At 36.6% G+C, this 17,450-nt stretch overlaps 1 protein-coding gene across 1 annotated transcript in view; it reads left to right on the top strand.

Moving 5' to 3' along the window:
• The first annotated feature begins 469 nt into the window (after positions 1–469).
• pot (papillote) overlaps positions 470–17,450 on the top strand; it is a 31,255-nt gene continuing 14,274 nt past the window's right edge. The window contains exons 1-7 of the mRNA XM_065229783.1: positions 470–559; positions 14,224–14,379; positions 14,729–14,950; positions 15,008–15,147; positions 15,209–15,423; positions 15,547–16,094; positions 16,174–16,907. Coding sequence (XP_065085855.1) covers positions 14,224–14,379; positions 14,729–14,950; positions 15,008–15,147; positions 15,209–15,423; positions 15,547–16,094; positions 16,174–16,907 — 2,015 coding nt within the window. The 5' untranslated portion in view covers positions 470–559. The remainder of the gene's footprint in view (positions 560–14,223; positions 14,380–14,728; positions 14,951–15,007; positions 15,148–15,208; positions 15,424–15,546; positions 16,095–16,173; positions 16,908–17,450) is intronic.

Below are 17,450 nucleotides of genomic sequence, written 5' to 3'. Positions count from 1 at the left end.
TTTTTTTTTAAAGAAGCAAAAAAATTGCATTCTAGTTAACATTCCTTGTTATGAATGGGTGTCATGATGAACGAAAAAAAAAATAGCTGCAAAAAAACATTCACTACACTTCGTTGACGATGTAATCCAGTATAGCGTACAGTGTCGTGAAGTGCGGACGTTTTATATTTGGTATCCGAGTTTTGTTTCCTTATTAGTTAATATCAATTATTGATTTGATTATTGTCTACTAACAAAATAATGTGAATGATTGCAGTGAGAACAATTATCTCTAAGAATAGTTAGTAAAAGTGCTCGGAAAAGACTGAAATTGAAATAAATTCCAGCAGACTTCCAGTGATCAGGCTTTGATCTGCAAAGAATTGAACACTCAGCTTCATGATTGTAAAAGTGTATGTGTATGATCATTTCTTGTTTTGCTAGTGTGGGACACACAGGGTGTTCTTTTAAATGTGTTGTGCTTTTGCAGACCAGAAAGCAAAGAAAGGGTTACTCAGCTTCCTCATAGTGTGTAGGTGGTACACAGATGGTGAACTAACAAAAAATAATTAAATGAAAGGTAATTTGTAATTATTGCAATAATTTTTTAGTGATACTTTATTTATACCTAAAAGATAATATGTGTTCAATGCTGAAAAGACCTTTAAAAGTGCATTAAAAATCAAAAGGTGTGGGATCTCCAGAAGACCACACAAGTTTATGAATAATATTTTGTGATGTGCCTAATAAAATCAAATCTAAAATACGAAGAGATTTCAAGCTTAGATATATGCATTTGAAAATTTACATGTCGATGCATGTGGCACCCTTCGATTTATGATTCTATTAAAATCACTGTAATGCATGAAAAGCTTCCCAGTTGATGCGACTATATTTTTCAATGCCAAGTATCTTGTGCAGATTTAATGTGTTGGTCGTATTTATGGAGTTATCTATTCCAATATTCTACCCACATTCATTTGTAGTGTGTGGAACCGGACTATCGAACTACCTAAGAGGCTCACAGTTGCAGTCCAATGCCGTCTGAGATTTTTGATCGCTCATTGGTAGTGACGTAAGCGACAAAATATGTACACTTCTCAACTTCGAAGCCATGTAGCTCACACGATTATCGATAGATACACATGTTAAGTGTATATTTTACGCATTTTTTTTATTAATGCTCATGAAAACGTTGAAAAATGTGCATTTTCAGATTCTTCAGTGGTGTTGAGTAATTGGCACTGATGAAGTCTGCAAGTAGTAGATGAAATACGCGCATCAGTCAAAAGATAAGCAATTATATCGGAATTAAAAGGAAATAAACCAACACACTCAAAGCTCTTCATAAAGAGAACTACATTTTAAGTTTTACTTCTAAAAATATAATATACAAAAACACTGGACTAAACAGTGTCTGCTTTACAATATATTACTTTTGCGTGTTCTTAATTAACGAATAGAATTAAAGTATAGTCTCCATTAAGTTATTGTCATTGTAAAGTCAATAGTTTCGCAAAGCTTATTTTAATCATCTAATTTAAAGGTTCAAATTTGACATAATTTGTACGATGGTGGCTTGTAACAAATATATTTCGGCTTCGTAGTTACCGGAAGGGTACGTAAAAAATATGTTTTGATGAGAGTTCTACTGCTATCAATACAATATAAAACGATATCAATACAATATAAAACGATATCGTTAACAAATGAGTCCATTACAAATTCACGACGCTTTATAGTGTTTGAATGTGAATGATCTTGAGCGGGCTTCATAAGACGGCAGAGGAATTCTTTTTCAACCTAATTTACGAAGTGCAGACCATAAATATTATTTTTGCACTAATTATATTCGTTCTTCGTGACTGAAATAGGTGAGCACCCAAGTAACCATAGGCACGTCATTTCACTTTTTTGGCTACATACAACTGAACAACGGTTATACCAGTAATTGTAAGCTCTGATGAGGCCCGTATATAGACAAAAAGGCGAAATAACGTGCTTATGGTTACTTGGGAAAACTACGCTACAATATTCAAGTAATGATCTCACATAGGTAATGTATGTATGTTTTTATTGTGCACGGGTCACGAAAACTGTGGCTATAATGTTTTATAAATTCAAGCATGCAATTTACTCTGTGGATGATTGTATTGTAATGGTCAATGAATCTAGGCTAACTCCTATCCCTATCCCTAACTTTTGCACACTTCGATTGTAATGTCTGATGTATTTCGTTTCCCACTAAAAGTTATTGAATTACTTTACAAATATAGAAAATATATGGTTTTTTTTTTCCTGGAATATCTTGATGTCTTCCTTGTTCCTTATTTTTCTTTTTGCTAGAGTTTTATGTCGTCGGCATGAATTAGAACTTTTAGAAGGCAGGAAATGTCGTTGACAACTAATATAAACAGAAGAGGACTTCGATGGGAATCCTGAGGTGACTTGAATAGGGTTCGATGTCTTCCGTTTCAACGAAACTATGTGTAAGCGGCGTCGGTGGTGTAGTGGTAAGCGTGATTACCTCTTACTCCAGCAGGCTTGGGTTTAATCCCAGTCAGCGCCGCCAGAATGTTCTTAGGCATAACATCTCTGATCACGCCTTCCTTCGGAGCTAAAGTAAAGCCGTTGGTCCCCGGTTCATGAGTTGATTGGTCGATAGGTAGGGTCCAGGTGTGGGAGCTGCCTCCCTGGCGTCGGTAGCATTGGTGCTCAGCACGGAAAACAAGATCGACAGAAAACAAATCAAGGAAAAAAAAACCAAACTAGGGGAAATGACGGCTTCGGCATGACAGACTATTTTCGGCAACCCAAATTGAAACACTATTTTCACTGGATTTTCTTACGAAAACACTTCGCTGAATGCATGCAAACGATTCTTTATGCTTTCAGCTTCAATTTGACTAAATTTTTACCACTAAGAAAAAGCAATCTAGCAGGGTTTTCTTGAAATGAAACACACGCACTACAAATTGTAGCTGATTTCGAGCTGCCGATAATAGAACAGCAGATTTACATGCAATTCAAATGGAACGGTTGCCGAAGAAAAGCTGGTTGCCGACAATACTCGCTCTCACTAGAGAAGATTGGAGCTTTGTAAAAGCGTTTCAAAACAGTTTTTGACAATTCTTTCGACTGAAATTGTTAGAGCAGCTGGCAGCAAAAGATTGTAAACAAACCAATACTGCATATGTGTGCGTTCCATAGAGAAAAAGGCTATAGAAAGAAGGTCGCTGCTTAGGTTGCCGAGAATACGTAAATTCCCCTATGTGTTGACGATTAGTTATATATAATTCGAGCCATTTGAGAAGTTTTGGCTCAATTCCCAGATTTTGCAATTTGAAGAGTAGCATGGGTATTATAGGAGAAATGTCGGCTTCGGCAATACCTTAACCTTTTATCGTCAGGGGGTAAACAAAGTCCTAGAGCACTAAAAGGTGGCCAATAGATGCTTTAAAACACAATGTATCCACATACAAAAATTTAGCTCTCAAGGACCTTGTTTACACCCCGACGATAATATAATAAGGTATTGCCGAAGCCGTCATTTACCGATTTCAAATAGGGTGCTGAATAACCTTCTAAAATTGAAACTCATTTCGAAAGAAACTGACTTGGCACAAACAATTTGAAATTACTATAGGAATACCATATTTTTTTATTCATTCTACCTTTAATAATTCACAATTTCGCTCTGATTTTAAAAATGATAGAAAATTCAACGTTCATTTTCGATAAAATGAAAAGAATAAAAGTTATAAATAATTCAAAACGCGGGTGTCTTATGAATACCCTCAATCAACAACTACAACAAGGTAACATTGATGTTCCTGGCACGTGGAATAGAGCACAACAATCATGGCTACTATGTCACACTGCACAATACAGTGTTGCCCACAAAGCAGTTGCTTGATCATGCCATAACATTATCAATCTCTTAAATAATGTATAACTAATTAATATGACGTTTGACGGAAAAACGATCTCCCGCAAAGTTGTAGCTGAATTCTATGAAAAAAAAAGATTGAGTTTCCCATATTAATTTCCATATAAACTTCAAAGTAAGTTTCTTACCAAATTGTTTAAATTTTGGGAGGCTGATCAAGACCCGATTTGAAGCCATTTGAGCCCTGTGCAGTAAAAATTTCAAATTTTGCATCACTCTAATGGGTATGTCAATGAGGTCAAATGTCTTGCTGCAGTCTATATAGAGAGGTTTTACACGGAACCAAATTTTGTTCATTTAAGTTAAACATATATATGTTTATTAAATAAAAATATGAATGGTTCAAAGTAAATTAAAAACATGTTTTCAACAAAAATATGTCTGTTTAATTTAAATTCAAAAACATGTTTATTTCAACAATACATAATCTGGGTAATCAATTTTTAGCGTGTCCTTTTTTCCTTCTTGTTTACATTCGGCAAACTTAACCGAAAACGGCCTGCAAGCGGCGAAACCGAAGTAGAGGGTCCGGAAACCCACACAAGCAAGTGTTCCAAGCTCGACAAAACCGGTGGAACATCACAATATTAACGTCAATCCTGCGTTTCTGATGCCGATCCCCATATCATCCTCACCCCCCACCCGACGTCGAAAGAAAAACAGATCATCCCCGAACACTAAACTTAGAAAGAGGCCGGTATGAGGACCAGCGTCAGAAACGACAAAATGACGCTAATATCACAAAGTTTCACCGGTTTTACTGAACTGGATCGGATCGGACACTCACCCCGACGGTCCCCCGGATCCAAACATCCACAGACTTCCCATAATCGCAAGAATTTCCATTTATTTGCTATCTATTTTATTTTGATTTATTCTGCATTCAAAATATGTTTGTTTATTTTAAACATGAAAAGCATGTTTAAAATAAACATATTAATTTTTGATCGCATATAGTTTTTAAATAAATCAAAAATATTCACGTTTATTTTCAACACGAATATTTATAAAATGAACGTAACATTATTTTTGTTTTAAACATTATTTTCAATGGATTCAAACATAGAATACGTTTGAAATCAACCTAGTTTATGTTTGTGGCCAGAACAAACCGAACAAACTGAGTTTACGTTTAAATTTACCTCAAATATTTTTGTTTCGACGGTAAATTTTTCTGCGTGTATATGGTTTCCATTGCCCATTGCAATAACTGAGTAATTCACGAACTCGAGGAAATTTTTATTAGTTGAACGTTCTTTGAAGAATCCATGTTGCATGTTAGTTATTCTATATTTGAATTGATAGAACGGTTTTTAATTGATGATTGCTTCAAAAAGTTTTGGAGTGCAATTCCACAGTAATTACAGTCAGATTTTTTTGCTACTTTTAAAAATAGATACAAGGTAAAAGCTTTTCCATGATTTTCAGAAGTTGCCGGATTCCAGCGACACATTAAAAAGCAAAACAATGGGGCTATAATTTCAGGGAGTAAATAGAGCTACCTATGCTGCTATTGCACCGGGTAGATATCAAAATACTACACACTTAGAAATAACTAGTTTTATACGTGACGGAATTCATCTTTGACATAAAGGATGAGACGTAAACAAACATGTCATGTAAAATTAAGTGCTTCAAGACTGAACAGATCGTTTCTCGACGAAAAGTACGTTTGATTGAGGTAATTTTCGCTTCTGCTTTGACTCAATTTTATGTCAAAATTGACGCTCGTGTATGTCAGTCTCAGAGCACCTAAATTTACATGATTTTTTCTAAGTTTGTAGTCAACAAAATTCTAACGGAAATTTTGATAATTTTGACTAAGAAGGCATAACTGCCCCTAAAATGGAATATATACATAAATCATTAAGGGACATGATTACTGATAGCATAGCATACCATAAGCGATTACACATATCGTGGGGGCTATATAATGGTCATCCAATACATTTTGCAGGAACTATCGTGTGTTGCCGTGAAAAAACACATGGGACTAGAGGTTTTTCCCACACATCAAAATCTGCAAATCCAGCATCGCATTAGACACTTGGCCACATCCTTACAATCGCAGGGGATAGGAAGGAAAATTAGTCCAACATCTACTTAAGAAGGTGCAGGGAACCCATACTACCGTCATACATGCAACGGGAGGGAACATTTGTGTTAGTAGGAAATGGAATATATTAAGGAATCTCCATGCGGAAATAATTATATAAAAATTATATAATTATGTAAACAAAATTAAATTAATACAAAAAGAGAGATCTTTAGCGGTGCCGGTGGTGTAGTGGTAAGCGTGATTGCCTCTCACCCCAGCAGGCCTGGGTTCAATCCCAGTCGGCGCCGCCACGATGTTCTGAGACATAACATCTCTGATCACGCCTTCGGAAGTAAAGCCGTTGGTCCCCGGTTCATGAGTTGATGGGTCGATAGGTAGGGTCCAGGTGTGGGAGCTGCCTTCCTGGCGTCGGTAGCATTGGTGCTCAGTACGGAAAACAAGATCGACGGAAAACAAATCAAGGAAAAAAAAAGAGAGATCTCACCCAAATTATCTGTTGTAAGCCTGTCTTTCCATGATTACTGATATGCTTAAAACAAAACAAGCACTTTCATTGGTATATTACTAGAAACGCGCTTAATGGGTGCGATATCCTACGCAGGTGTGGAAGCTGCCTTCCTGCACATTCGGTTGCCGTCAATGGATGGCAATCGATGTCCGTCGGTGATTGGCACTAGATTGCGGAACAGAGACCGACGTTAAATAAAGGAAAGGAAAGATATAAACGCGCTTGACTTGTGCTTCACAAAACAGATTATATTTTAAAGGAATATTTTTTTTCAATTCGATGCCTATGCATATCAAACGTTCAGCGACACTTACAGAATTTAAAAGACGCTGCATTTCACACTTTAAAACTGTCTTTTGAACAGTTATCCAGTGATTTTTTTTATGTATTGACAAATTATGTATATTGACGAAGTTTTCTCTTTTACGGATTATTTTATATGAATAGCTGTCATAAAGATTTTTTAATAATTATTGTAGCACTACAAAAACTATTTCTGTTTGCCACGATGATGATGATGGATTTTTAATATTTTATTTAATAGTAGTAGATTTAAAAAAAAGTAGTCTAGAAAGGTTTGGGGGCCGGATTTTAAAATTTCACAAAAAAATGCAATTTTGAAGCGTATTTGGAAGATACCTTGAGTTAGTAGTAAGCTTTCTGCCAAATATTGGCAGATAAATCGTCCAGCTCAAATCTTTGTAGGGATAAGAGGTGGGACCATCATCATCATCATCAACTCCATGTTTGATGCTATTCAAACTGGAGTAAAATTTGCGAACAATATCATCATGACATTGAAATTCAGTAATGGATTTTAAATCATTAAATATTTTGAATTGGAATGCTCGATCTCTTAAAGATAATGAAGACGAGCTATTAAACTTTTTGGGAGTTCATAACGTGCATATTTCCGTTATAACTGAAACGTTCCTTAAGTTGTTTCGTTGTGAGATCCTTATTCTTGCTACCACTTCGAAATTGTAAGTGCACAAATATTAGGTTCCACAACACGTACTACAATAAAACTGTTACTCCACGTTTGCTGCGCTGCAGCATACATGCAGTAGCAATTTCAGGTGAAACGGGGCACTAAATTCTGAGATTTGTGTAATTGAAAATTCGAGGTGGAAGTGCATTTATAGCCTACGTGGCGGCCAGTTGTGGACCCTACAAGGAATCACCTTAAACCTGACCATAAGGTTAAAAGGGACGCAAATTATTTAATTTATCGTAAAGATCGTCTTCATGGAGCTTGTGGTGGCGTTGCCATCATTGTTCATAGACGAATCAAACATAAAATTCTTCCTTCATTTGAAACCAAAGTTTTAGAAACTTTGGGAGTTTCTGTTAAAACAAAATTTGAACAACTTACGTTTATAGCCATTCCAATTCGTAGGCCAGCAAAAGAATTTTCTCAAGGGTGACCTACAGAAACTAACCCGTCATAGGTCTAAATTCTTATAATGAGAGAGGGAAGGATTAGTAATTTCCATTTAATTCCACTACCTTATTTGCTTATCCTTGACAGATACGCGTATTTCGTCTACAATGTGCAGACTTCTTCAGTGTCTTGTACTAATACTCGACTGAAGAAAAACATCGCATTTACCGAATATATATTAACACAGGTACATTTTCATTTTGTTTTTTTATTGGTTTGTTTTCCGTCGATCTTGTTTTCCGTGCTGAGCACCAATGCTACCGACGCCAGGAAGGCAGTTCCCACACCTAGACCCTACCTATCGACCCATCAACTCATGAACCGGGGACCAACGGCTTTACTTCCCTTCCGAAGTACATTTTCACTTAGAAACTAGGTAAACTTAAATTTAATTTCCTGTAGGAACAGGTACTCCGCTGCTTACTCGTAGATGTGTTCTAGGTAGTAACTTGAAAAGCCATGTGTGTCCGTTTCCTTGATCCCTGTTGAGTAAAGTTGAATTACGTTGTTTGTTGATCTCGAGGCTTTCTGCAACATCCAATTTCCATGGTGTAGATACGGTTCGTAAAATCGTGATGTCCTCCGTCGATAGTTGGTGGTCCTATGCGAAGATGTGCTCTGCAACCTTTGATTTGAAATCATATGTTAGGCCTTTCTCCTCTTGCTTTTTGGCCTTATTAACCTCCGCTATATGTTCTTTAAATCTAGTTGCTAAAGTTCTCTTGGTTTGTCCTACATATACTTTGTTACAATGATTACAGCTTATTTTATATACACCTGCTTTACCTGAAACATTAACTGGGTCTGTAGTGGATCCTAACAATTATTTCAACTGGTTATGTCTACAGGTGAAAACTTAATCTAATCCGAATTGTTTTAACTGTGGTCTTACAAGTAATATCTTGATCAAATGGAACGGACACTCGTTTCAATGGTTCGGGTGCTGCGGTGAGGGTTCTAAATAATCTCCTCCCTCTGGAAAACGGCTGGATAAGATGATGGAAATAAAGATGTGAGTGATTGATTTTACAACTAAGTTATAAATAGTATTGAAAAATTTCTATGCAAGTAAATCTAGTCAAACTGCATTTGACTTTAAATGATACATTAATTACATCGGCCTCACTGACCATATCAAAATAAAATTCATCATGATGAATGTTTTGTTCATTTTGACTTCATTTGAAATATTGGGTCAGCTAAAGCTCTTGGCAAAGCAAACATTGATTCCTCCGAATTTAAAACATTGATAGGACAAGAGTTGGTTTTCCAAACACATTGATTTAAATCTATTCCATAATTCCTGGGCGGGTAGTTTGGGATCAATCGTCATTTCAAAGTCAAACGAAGCAAAGATAAACTCATGACTGGAAAACACCGGGACATCTATTTGATGAAATCTTAGTACTTTGGGCTCATCATTAAAGGACATTAAATCTAACAGAGAAGATCCAATCCTATGAAAAAATGTTGGTTGATTTCCCATTTTTGGTTGACAGATGAAAAAACTGACATTAACCTGGAAGTTCTGGTAGCGCCATTATTAAGAAGATTTATATGGAAGTTTCCACATAAAAGTGTATGCTCTTATTTAGGACCAACGCTCAGTAATATGTCATCTATACCGTCCGTGAAATCGACTTCAGGAGGATTACAAGAACAAGCAAAAATGATTTTGTAATTTCGTACCGAAATTTCCAGTGCTAAGTATTTTGTGTGCAATACATCAACGAGATTTCCTGATTTACCCACAACCTAAAAATTAATTCTCTTTTTTGACGTAGGCCTACATCTTTCTATTTCTATATGGGGGTACACTTTGTGAAAAGCGAAAATGGAACATGTAACAAAATTATGAAAGATTTTGAACGTTAATAACTCAGCTGCCCCTGGACAAATTTCAATACATTCAAAGTGTTTTTATGTTACTTCATACGCGAAGTTAACGATTTTCAGAGTTGGTTGGAAATGCTAACACGAAGCTTTAGTGTGATGATTTATTAGCTAGAGAATGATCTTTAGAAGAGGGTAGGTGGATAGTTCCGTTAGAGTACGGCAGTATGAAAATTGAATAGAATTGTATGTCTCCAAGTCTCCAAGTCTCCTGTAGACTTGGAGACATACTTCAAGTCTCCGCGTACATCGTACGGGTTAGGCAAAAATGTGCGTCTATCTTTAAAAACTGTCGCATTAATGGCCCTTCGCTCATTTTCAACTTCTATTCAATTTTCATACTGCCGTACTCTAACGGAACTATCTGATGGCTATTGGCTAAGTCCGCCAAGAACATTCCTCTTCGTGAAGATCAAAGTAGTTAAGTAACCGAATTGGTGATCATCCAATAACACAGTTAAGAAAATATCAATTTAATCAACACGCCATGAATTTACTTTGAAATTTTGCGTACCGCTATTTAAGTTATTTAAGGATAGGGGGAAAATATAAAACATGAAGACCTAAGGGAAAAAATACTTTTTTATATCGTAAGTCGTGTGCCTAATAATGACACACTACTTTCCCTATGCTCATAACTTGACACACCAAAAAAATGTAATAAATCCAATCAATAAAGATGGATTGTGGGAGATTTCGTTAAATACGTAGCGGGTACATAATGTTATAATATTTATTTAAATGAGTTTCCGGAACAGATTTAGACCATATCGTAAACATAAATGTATCAAACATGTTAAACATGATATTTTCTTGAATATTTCTTGAAGGTTTGCATTGTTCATGAAATAACTATTTAATCAAAACAGTTCTTTCTATTGATCTTCAAAATATTAGATGAATCCAGTACACATCTAGAGATTTCGAGTAGGGGACATATGGTCATTATCGATTTAGGTTCCTTTCAACATTTTAGTGAATGGGATAGGCTTGCTTGGCTGTACGAAGAAATAAAACAACTTTAAGGAATTGTAACATGCTAAATATCGGTTCAAATACAGCAAATCTTGTTTTCAATCGATTTAATAATGTTTATTCTCCCTTCTTTATTTTGGACTGCGAATAATTAATAATATAACCTTGTAAAACATGACAAAATTACATTAATAGTACCGGAACACCGTTGAAGCTTATTTCCTTGATTTGTTTTCCGTCGATCTTGTTTTCCGTGCTGGCCAGGGAAGCAGCTCCCACACCTGGACCCTACCTATCGACCCCTCAACTCATGAAACGGGGACCAGCGGCTTTACTTACCTTCCGAAGGAAGGCGTGATCAGAGATGTTTTGCCTCAGAACATCCCGGCGGTGCCAACTGGGAATGAACCTGCTGGGGGTGAGAGGTAATCACGCTTACCACTACACAACCGGCGTCGCTGCCGTTGAAGCTTATGTTCTTCCAGTCACTGGCACAGCGAGGGGGAGGAGGTTTAGGCTTAGAATCTTCAGACATTCCTCGACAACTCTTCTGCAACTTATCCTGGAAGTTGATTCCGGTTTTGCTACACTTTCTGGAAATTTCTTCTGACTGACATAGGCCAATTCTAACGATTTATCTTGAAAGCACCTTCCGAGTTCCAAAGACGTTCAGCTGGCATGCCTCAGAAATGTCTACCGACTTCATCTACAAGTTTATCTAAACTTTTTTTTTATGTTTCTCCCGCCTTGCCCTGGAAACTTCTTACGTCCGTCAATCTCTCCTCTCTCCTTGATAGAAATCCTGGTTGAGCCACTGCTTCCAGTTAAAGTCGATTTTACTATTAAAAATTGATTTTGATGTAGGACTATGCTTTTAATTTCTATACTGGGAATCACATTAAAAAATCAAAATCCAGCCATGTAACGAAGAATCCCAAACACGGACGCAACGATAGAGCGCAAATCGAACAAACGACACATTGTGCATGCTCACATGAGCGAGTTCAATGCTTGGTTTATCGACCAATGAAATTAAGGGAGGAGAAAAGCAGTGATAATAAAAACGCTTACCAAATCGTTTTCTTCGTCATTTGCTTTCGAGCAACGACGACGACGAAAGCACTCACACGAGGAAAGGCTTCCCGTAATAGGAAGCATGACTAGGCCACCGTCATCCGGTCGGCATTGACTTGCACTGGTGTGGCCATCATTTGAAAACAACCGGCCTGCATTTAGAATTGCCTAATATATAGTATGAGATCAAAAATTTTTACACATTGAAGATGATAGCTAGTCCCAAGCATCATCTGTTGGTTTTATATATAATTGCAGGTATAGCAACCGTGGGTGGTAAATCATGCTCATGTTAATAATGTGCCTGATGTACTGCTGATAAAATCCATGGATTATGGATGGTTTGATCCCAGGTGATTCTGTTATCGTAACGTTAGGCCAGGGTTGCTTCCACTCACTTGATATAAAAAATTGTTTTTTTTTCGGAATTATGAAATCATTAGATGTAAACATTCTTGTAGTTACCAGAAGAGATTGTAAAGTATGTATTTGACACATAAAAACTGTCAATTTTGCTTTCAGAGGGTCACAATCTGCGAATTTATTATTCGTGAGCGCTCACTCTGAGTGAACGCTCACGATTCATAAATTCACTGATTGTGACTCCCTTAATGCATAATTGACAGGTTTTATGCGTCAAATACATACTTTTCAAAACCTAGTCTTTTAGTTTACAAGTACAAAATAGCATTATAGCGTAATGATTCCATATTTCAAAAATCATGTTTTATAGCGAAGTGAGTAGAAGCAAGCCTGGCAATTAGGATGGTCAACTTTACAGCCCCCTGCTCCCCACTGTTCCTTCGATATGTATTGAGGTCCCCAATAACTGTGCGATATTTGAACGAATTTGGTAGCGAACTCGATTTTCGGGAGAACTTTAAAGTTTGTATTAGAAAAGTTGGAAAACGGAGTGAAACTGTTCACTTGCTTGTCAAAATGCACACTTTGCTCAACTTTTCCTACACAGAAAAAAATCTGAATTTTAACTATCGCGTAAAATCTCCCTTCGTTTAATTTTGAGCTATACTTAGCATAAACAGCGAAATCGTTTGCAAGCTTGCATACAATATTGCTAATTTATGCGATATTGCGCTTAAATTTACATGAAATATCGCGTAAATTTATGCCAAATCTAGCGTTAATTTAATGTGCGCGATATCTCGCAGAAATTTACATGAATTCTTCAAACGGTGTATATTTACCTGAGACTATGATTGGGATAACTATGCAGAACAACTTTGTGGCAGACTGAAAATTCGACTTCTGTGCAAAAAATATTAACGATAGGCCAAATGATCCGCGCATACTTACAACCGTATTAAATAAGCCTTTATTTTGACAAGCAAACTTTTTTTTTCATTTCCCATACATTTTCCCGAGAAGTTTATCGTATGTCCAAAAAAATTGTCGTAGACTTGATTTCCTCAAATAATTTTTCCTCAACAAATTTGGTGGTATGACGAAATAGTGAAAAAATATACCAATTCAAGAAGAGGAAGGAGTTTAGAAAACGTGGCTTGTTGGAGCATTAGACTTAAACTCAAGAGACGCCATAAAATATGGTAATATTTTTCTATCCTAGAAACTTGTGTTATAAATTTAATAATGAAAAACTTGTTATGTATTCAAATTGAATAAGACAAAAAAAAGTTCAGAATAAGCATATCGAATTTTGCGTGTTTTCTATCTTACGATACTTGCGATACTTATTGTTACAAAGGAGTGAGGGGATACTGGCAAATGTTACACAGATAAAAATTCTGAATTTTAATTGTGATGTAAACATTCATTCACGTAAACTTGTATTTAATTTCATGCAACCAAGCAACTTGTAAACAATGTTGTTTACATAGATGGGCTTTTGAATACAATATTTGCTACATCGCAAGAAATGTCTCAGAACTTTACATGATTTATAATGCAAACTTATATAATATGTGACGCTCCATTTATGTGCATCATATTGAACAGAAATTTACACTACTTTTTCGAACTGTGTACTATATACTGCAGGTATCTTTAAAAATTCAAAATGTTAATTGAGATTTATTACTTTTTTTTTTAAATGGGAGCGAGTGAATTAGTGATACGTAATTTTACGGGGAGTCTTGTCAAGCGTTACATATTATTACATAGAGGAGAGGAGGTTTAAAATCCGGGTTTTTTTAGAGTGTGTAGTTTGTGTACCGTGGCTTAAAAATTCATAAGTTTTTTTTATTTAAAATTAGCTCAAAAAATTGCTCAAGCATAATAATATGTTTATAGTTCTGTTAATGCCAAATTCCACACAGTTCTTGTTGACGTGTTCTAATTGACTATATTACATATATTAATTTCAGATGATTTCAAACACATTAAGCCAGTTTAAGCTAGGTTTATTGATCATAATCCTAGTTACAAATGAGATCACTGCCCAGTCCAATTATGCATCGCTCGCCAATAGTATCGAATATCAAGGAGATGGTCTGCCTGAGGAAGCAACGCTTGATGGAAAGGTATGTATCAGAAACATATGGCATCAGTATGCAGAATCACCTTCTATAAAGCATGGGGGCTATACTTAAATAATGTCACGCTAAATTGAGAAAAAATTACCCCCTCTCGCCTTTCGTCACGTTTTTCGGTATAATGCATTGCTTGTCACAAAATCCAACCCCTCCTCCCCCCATTGAGCGTGACATAATATATGCATCACCCGATGTGTATCCACGTTCCCTACTGGATTTCTAATTTCGTTCAGAAGATGTGAACAAACGAGGGAAATTTACTCTTCCCATGTATCCATTGCTCTAAAAAGGCACGTGGACGTGCTACCTGAATTAACATGTTTTATTTTTAATATAGGTGACAAAACTCGATGATCTCAGCCCTATCATATTTTTGAACCGCACAAAAGCCGCATTGAACTGTGCTGCAGGCTCCATGCAAGTGGAGCTCAAGTTCAACGAGAAGTTCTTCGGCACTGCCTACGCAAATTACGACAGGAACAGTGCTTGCCAAATCACTGGTAAAGGCGAAACAAGCTATACCATCGAACTGCCCTTGAAAGGATGTGGAACAAAACAGGTTATTAATCCGTTGAACGCCGTCATAAATATGAAAGTTAACCTTCTTGTTCTACAGGAACCTCAACGTGTGTTCACCAACAATGTTGTAGTACGCTTCCATCCCGGCCTTGAAATGGATGGTGATGAAATTATTACAATTGTATGCCGTTATCCTCCTCCAGTAGCACCCATCCCTGCTGGTTTACCTGCCCCTATGTAAGAAAATAGGAATTATATGCAGAGTAGCAAATACCTATATTATCACAAATATTTTCAGACTGACTAATATAATACCGGCATCAATTTTGGAGCCACCATTGAAGGGAATTCAAATATTATTTATCATTTGCGCCATCATGTTCCTGACATTATTGCTCATAGGTCTGGGGGTATCGTACTACTGTCTTCGAAGGCAACCAATGCCTATTGTTAGGAGAGTTGTCCATGTTGGAAGCGGTTCTGAAATAACTGCTTTAGAAACTGGCAGTATAGGTATTATTTGCTTTATCATAAAAAAGAATGCTCTGGCCAAGTACTTGAACATTCATCCAATTTATCATGTACTAAGAAACTCAAAATGCACTGTTTAACAATTTTCCTTATTTTGTTGTCTAGGCTCAGGATTTAAGATACCACCAGCACATACCATTTTGCACCAAACTCGAAGTATATCCGGTAGTGATGGTCCACTTATTCCATCTGACTACCCAAGTGAATCTCATTCAGAAAATGAAGAGGTAGATACCGGTTCACTGCCCGTCAGTTCACATGGTAGCTTCGAAAATGCTGCTTTTGCTCAAGATTCCTCCAGTATCTATAGCGAGAACTACGGCCAAACTCAGGAAGTACGTACTGCTGCGATCTGCGAAACTTCCCCAAAGTTTGATATCCATGTGCGGATCAAGCGTACTCCGCCTCCATTACCGTCACCAATAACATCTGACACTGAAAGTAATACAACCATCAGCCAAATTGAGCGGAACAATCTTTCTACAATTCTGGAGTCCCATGAGGATGCAAGAAGTGACAGCGTACTAACATTTGAATCACTGCAAGAGGCAGGACTCACTCAGTTCACCTACACTCCTGAGCTGCACACAGTTCCTAAACACATCCAGCAGGCACCAGTCATTTCCAAAATTGCAAAAACTCAGCAACAATATGTAATACCTTTAATTATTAATATATTAACATTTAAGCGAAATTGGCATATATTATTTTTCTTTTAACACACATTCACAGATTCAACGTGATACTTGGCCAGAGAATTACGTGGATGGTTTTCAAGCGACTTCCCCTCGAAGTATTGTATCATTAGGCACTGAAGTGACAGATACACACTCAATGACTGAAATTGTTGACTCCTCGCACTTGTACCCAGCTAATTATCACAATATCGTCAACCTTAAATTCTCCGAAAATCACTTAAAACCACCCGTTAGCGTTAAAAAAAATGAAATATCATCTCATGTTATAGATGACGTGTTTATGCAAACCGTTACCGAAAAAACGACGATCGAGGACATTGAAAGGCACAAACGCCTGGTTACAGAGTACAAAGCAAAGCCGGTCATCAATCCTAATTGGGATGTAACTATTAGAAATTATCAGGAGAATCCACAACCAGAATGGGAAGATTTTTCGGATGTTTCTAGTGCATCTGGCATGACTATTCCACATTCTGTGTCTACTCAAATGGCCGTTCCAACTTCTACATATATTTTCGAAAATGATACCATGCTCCAGAGTCCAGAATTAGTTGGAAATATGAAGCCAATTGAGCTGCCACCGGAGGATAAATCGGTTTCCAATTGGGATGTTCTCATACGAGTGCTGCAAGACGTTGAAATACCAGACATATCTGTAACTACCGCTACGCTTCAAAACAACCGTGCTCCTGTGCCACTAGCCAGTCAGCTGAGCTACGAAGACAAGGCAAAATGGAAACAAATCATTACAACCGAATCCACCTTGAGGTAAGAACATCCTACATAAGTTGTCAAGAATATTCTCAGATCAATATTTAAAAAAAAAATCGAAAGAACCATAAATGCGCTAAAATGGTGGAATCTGGAGCATCCTTACAGATCACGCCTGCCCAACCTTTGTTAACATGCTTTTTTAAATGGCATGTTCGATGAACATGTTTCAACGTTGCATTTTGTTTATTCCTCATTCATTCTAGGCTAAAATTCATAATGATGAATAAAATTGGACTATATTCATATTTTTAATTTTTAATTTTCAATAATCTTTTATTTGATCTTTTGATAAAAAAAAAATCGATCCAATGGTTTCTGAGCTAAATTTTTTCCAAAATATTAAGTTTTAAATAATGGAGGCTTATTCACAGAAAACAAACTCAAACTAAATTTCTGTAAAAATAAACAAGAACTAGAAACCCTTTTGGACAACATGAAGGCGCTGGCGTTGCTCAAATTAAACTAAACACTAAGTACCGTTAGTGCAATTTCAAGAGAAAATTGATCAACACTAACGCAAAATTGGTTATTAGTGGC

Source organism: Ochlerotatus camptorhynchus, unplaced genomic scaffold (genome assembly GCF_037179485.1).
Source record: "Ochlerotatus camptorhynchus isolate MF236.1 unplaced genomic scaffold, CSIRO-AGI_Acam_v1.1 ptg000322l, whole genome shotgun sequence".
Lineage (NCBI taxonomy): Eukaryota > Metazoa > Arthropoda > Insecta > Diptera > Culicidae > Ochlerotatus > Ochlerotatus camptorhynchus.
The sequence above is the reverse complement of the archived record's forward strand: the minus strand, read 5'-3'. Positions and strand labels throughout refer to the sequence as shown.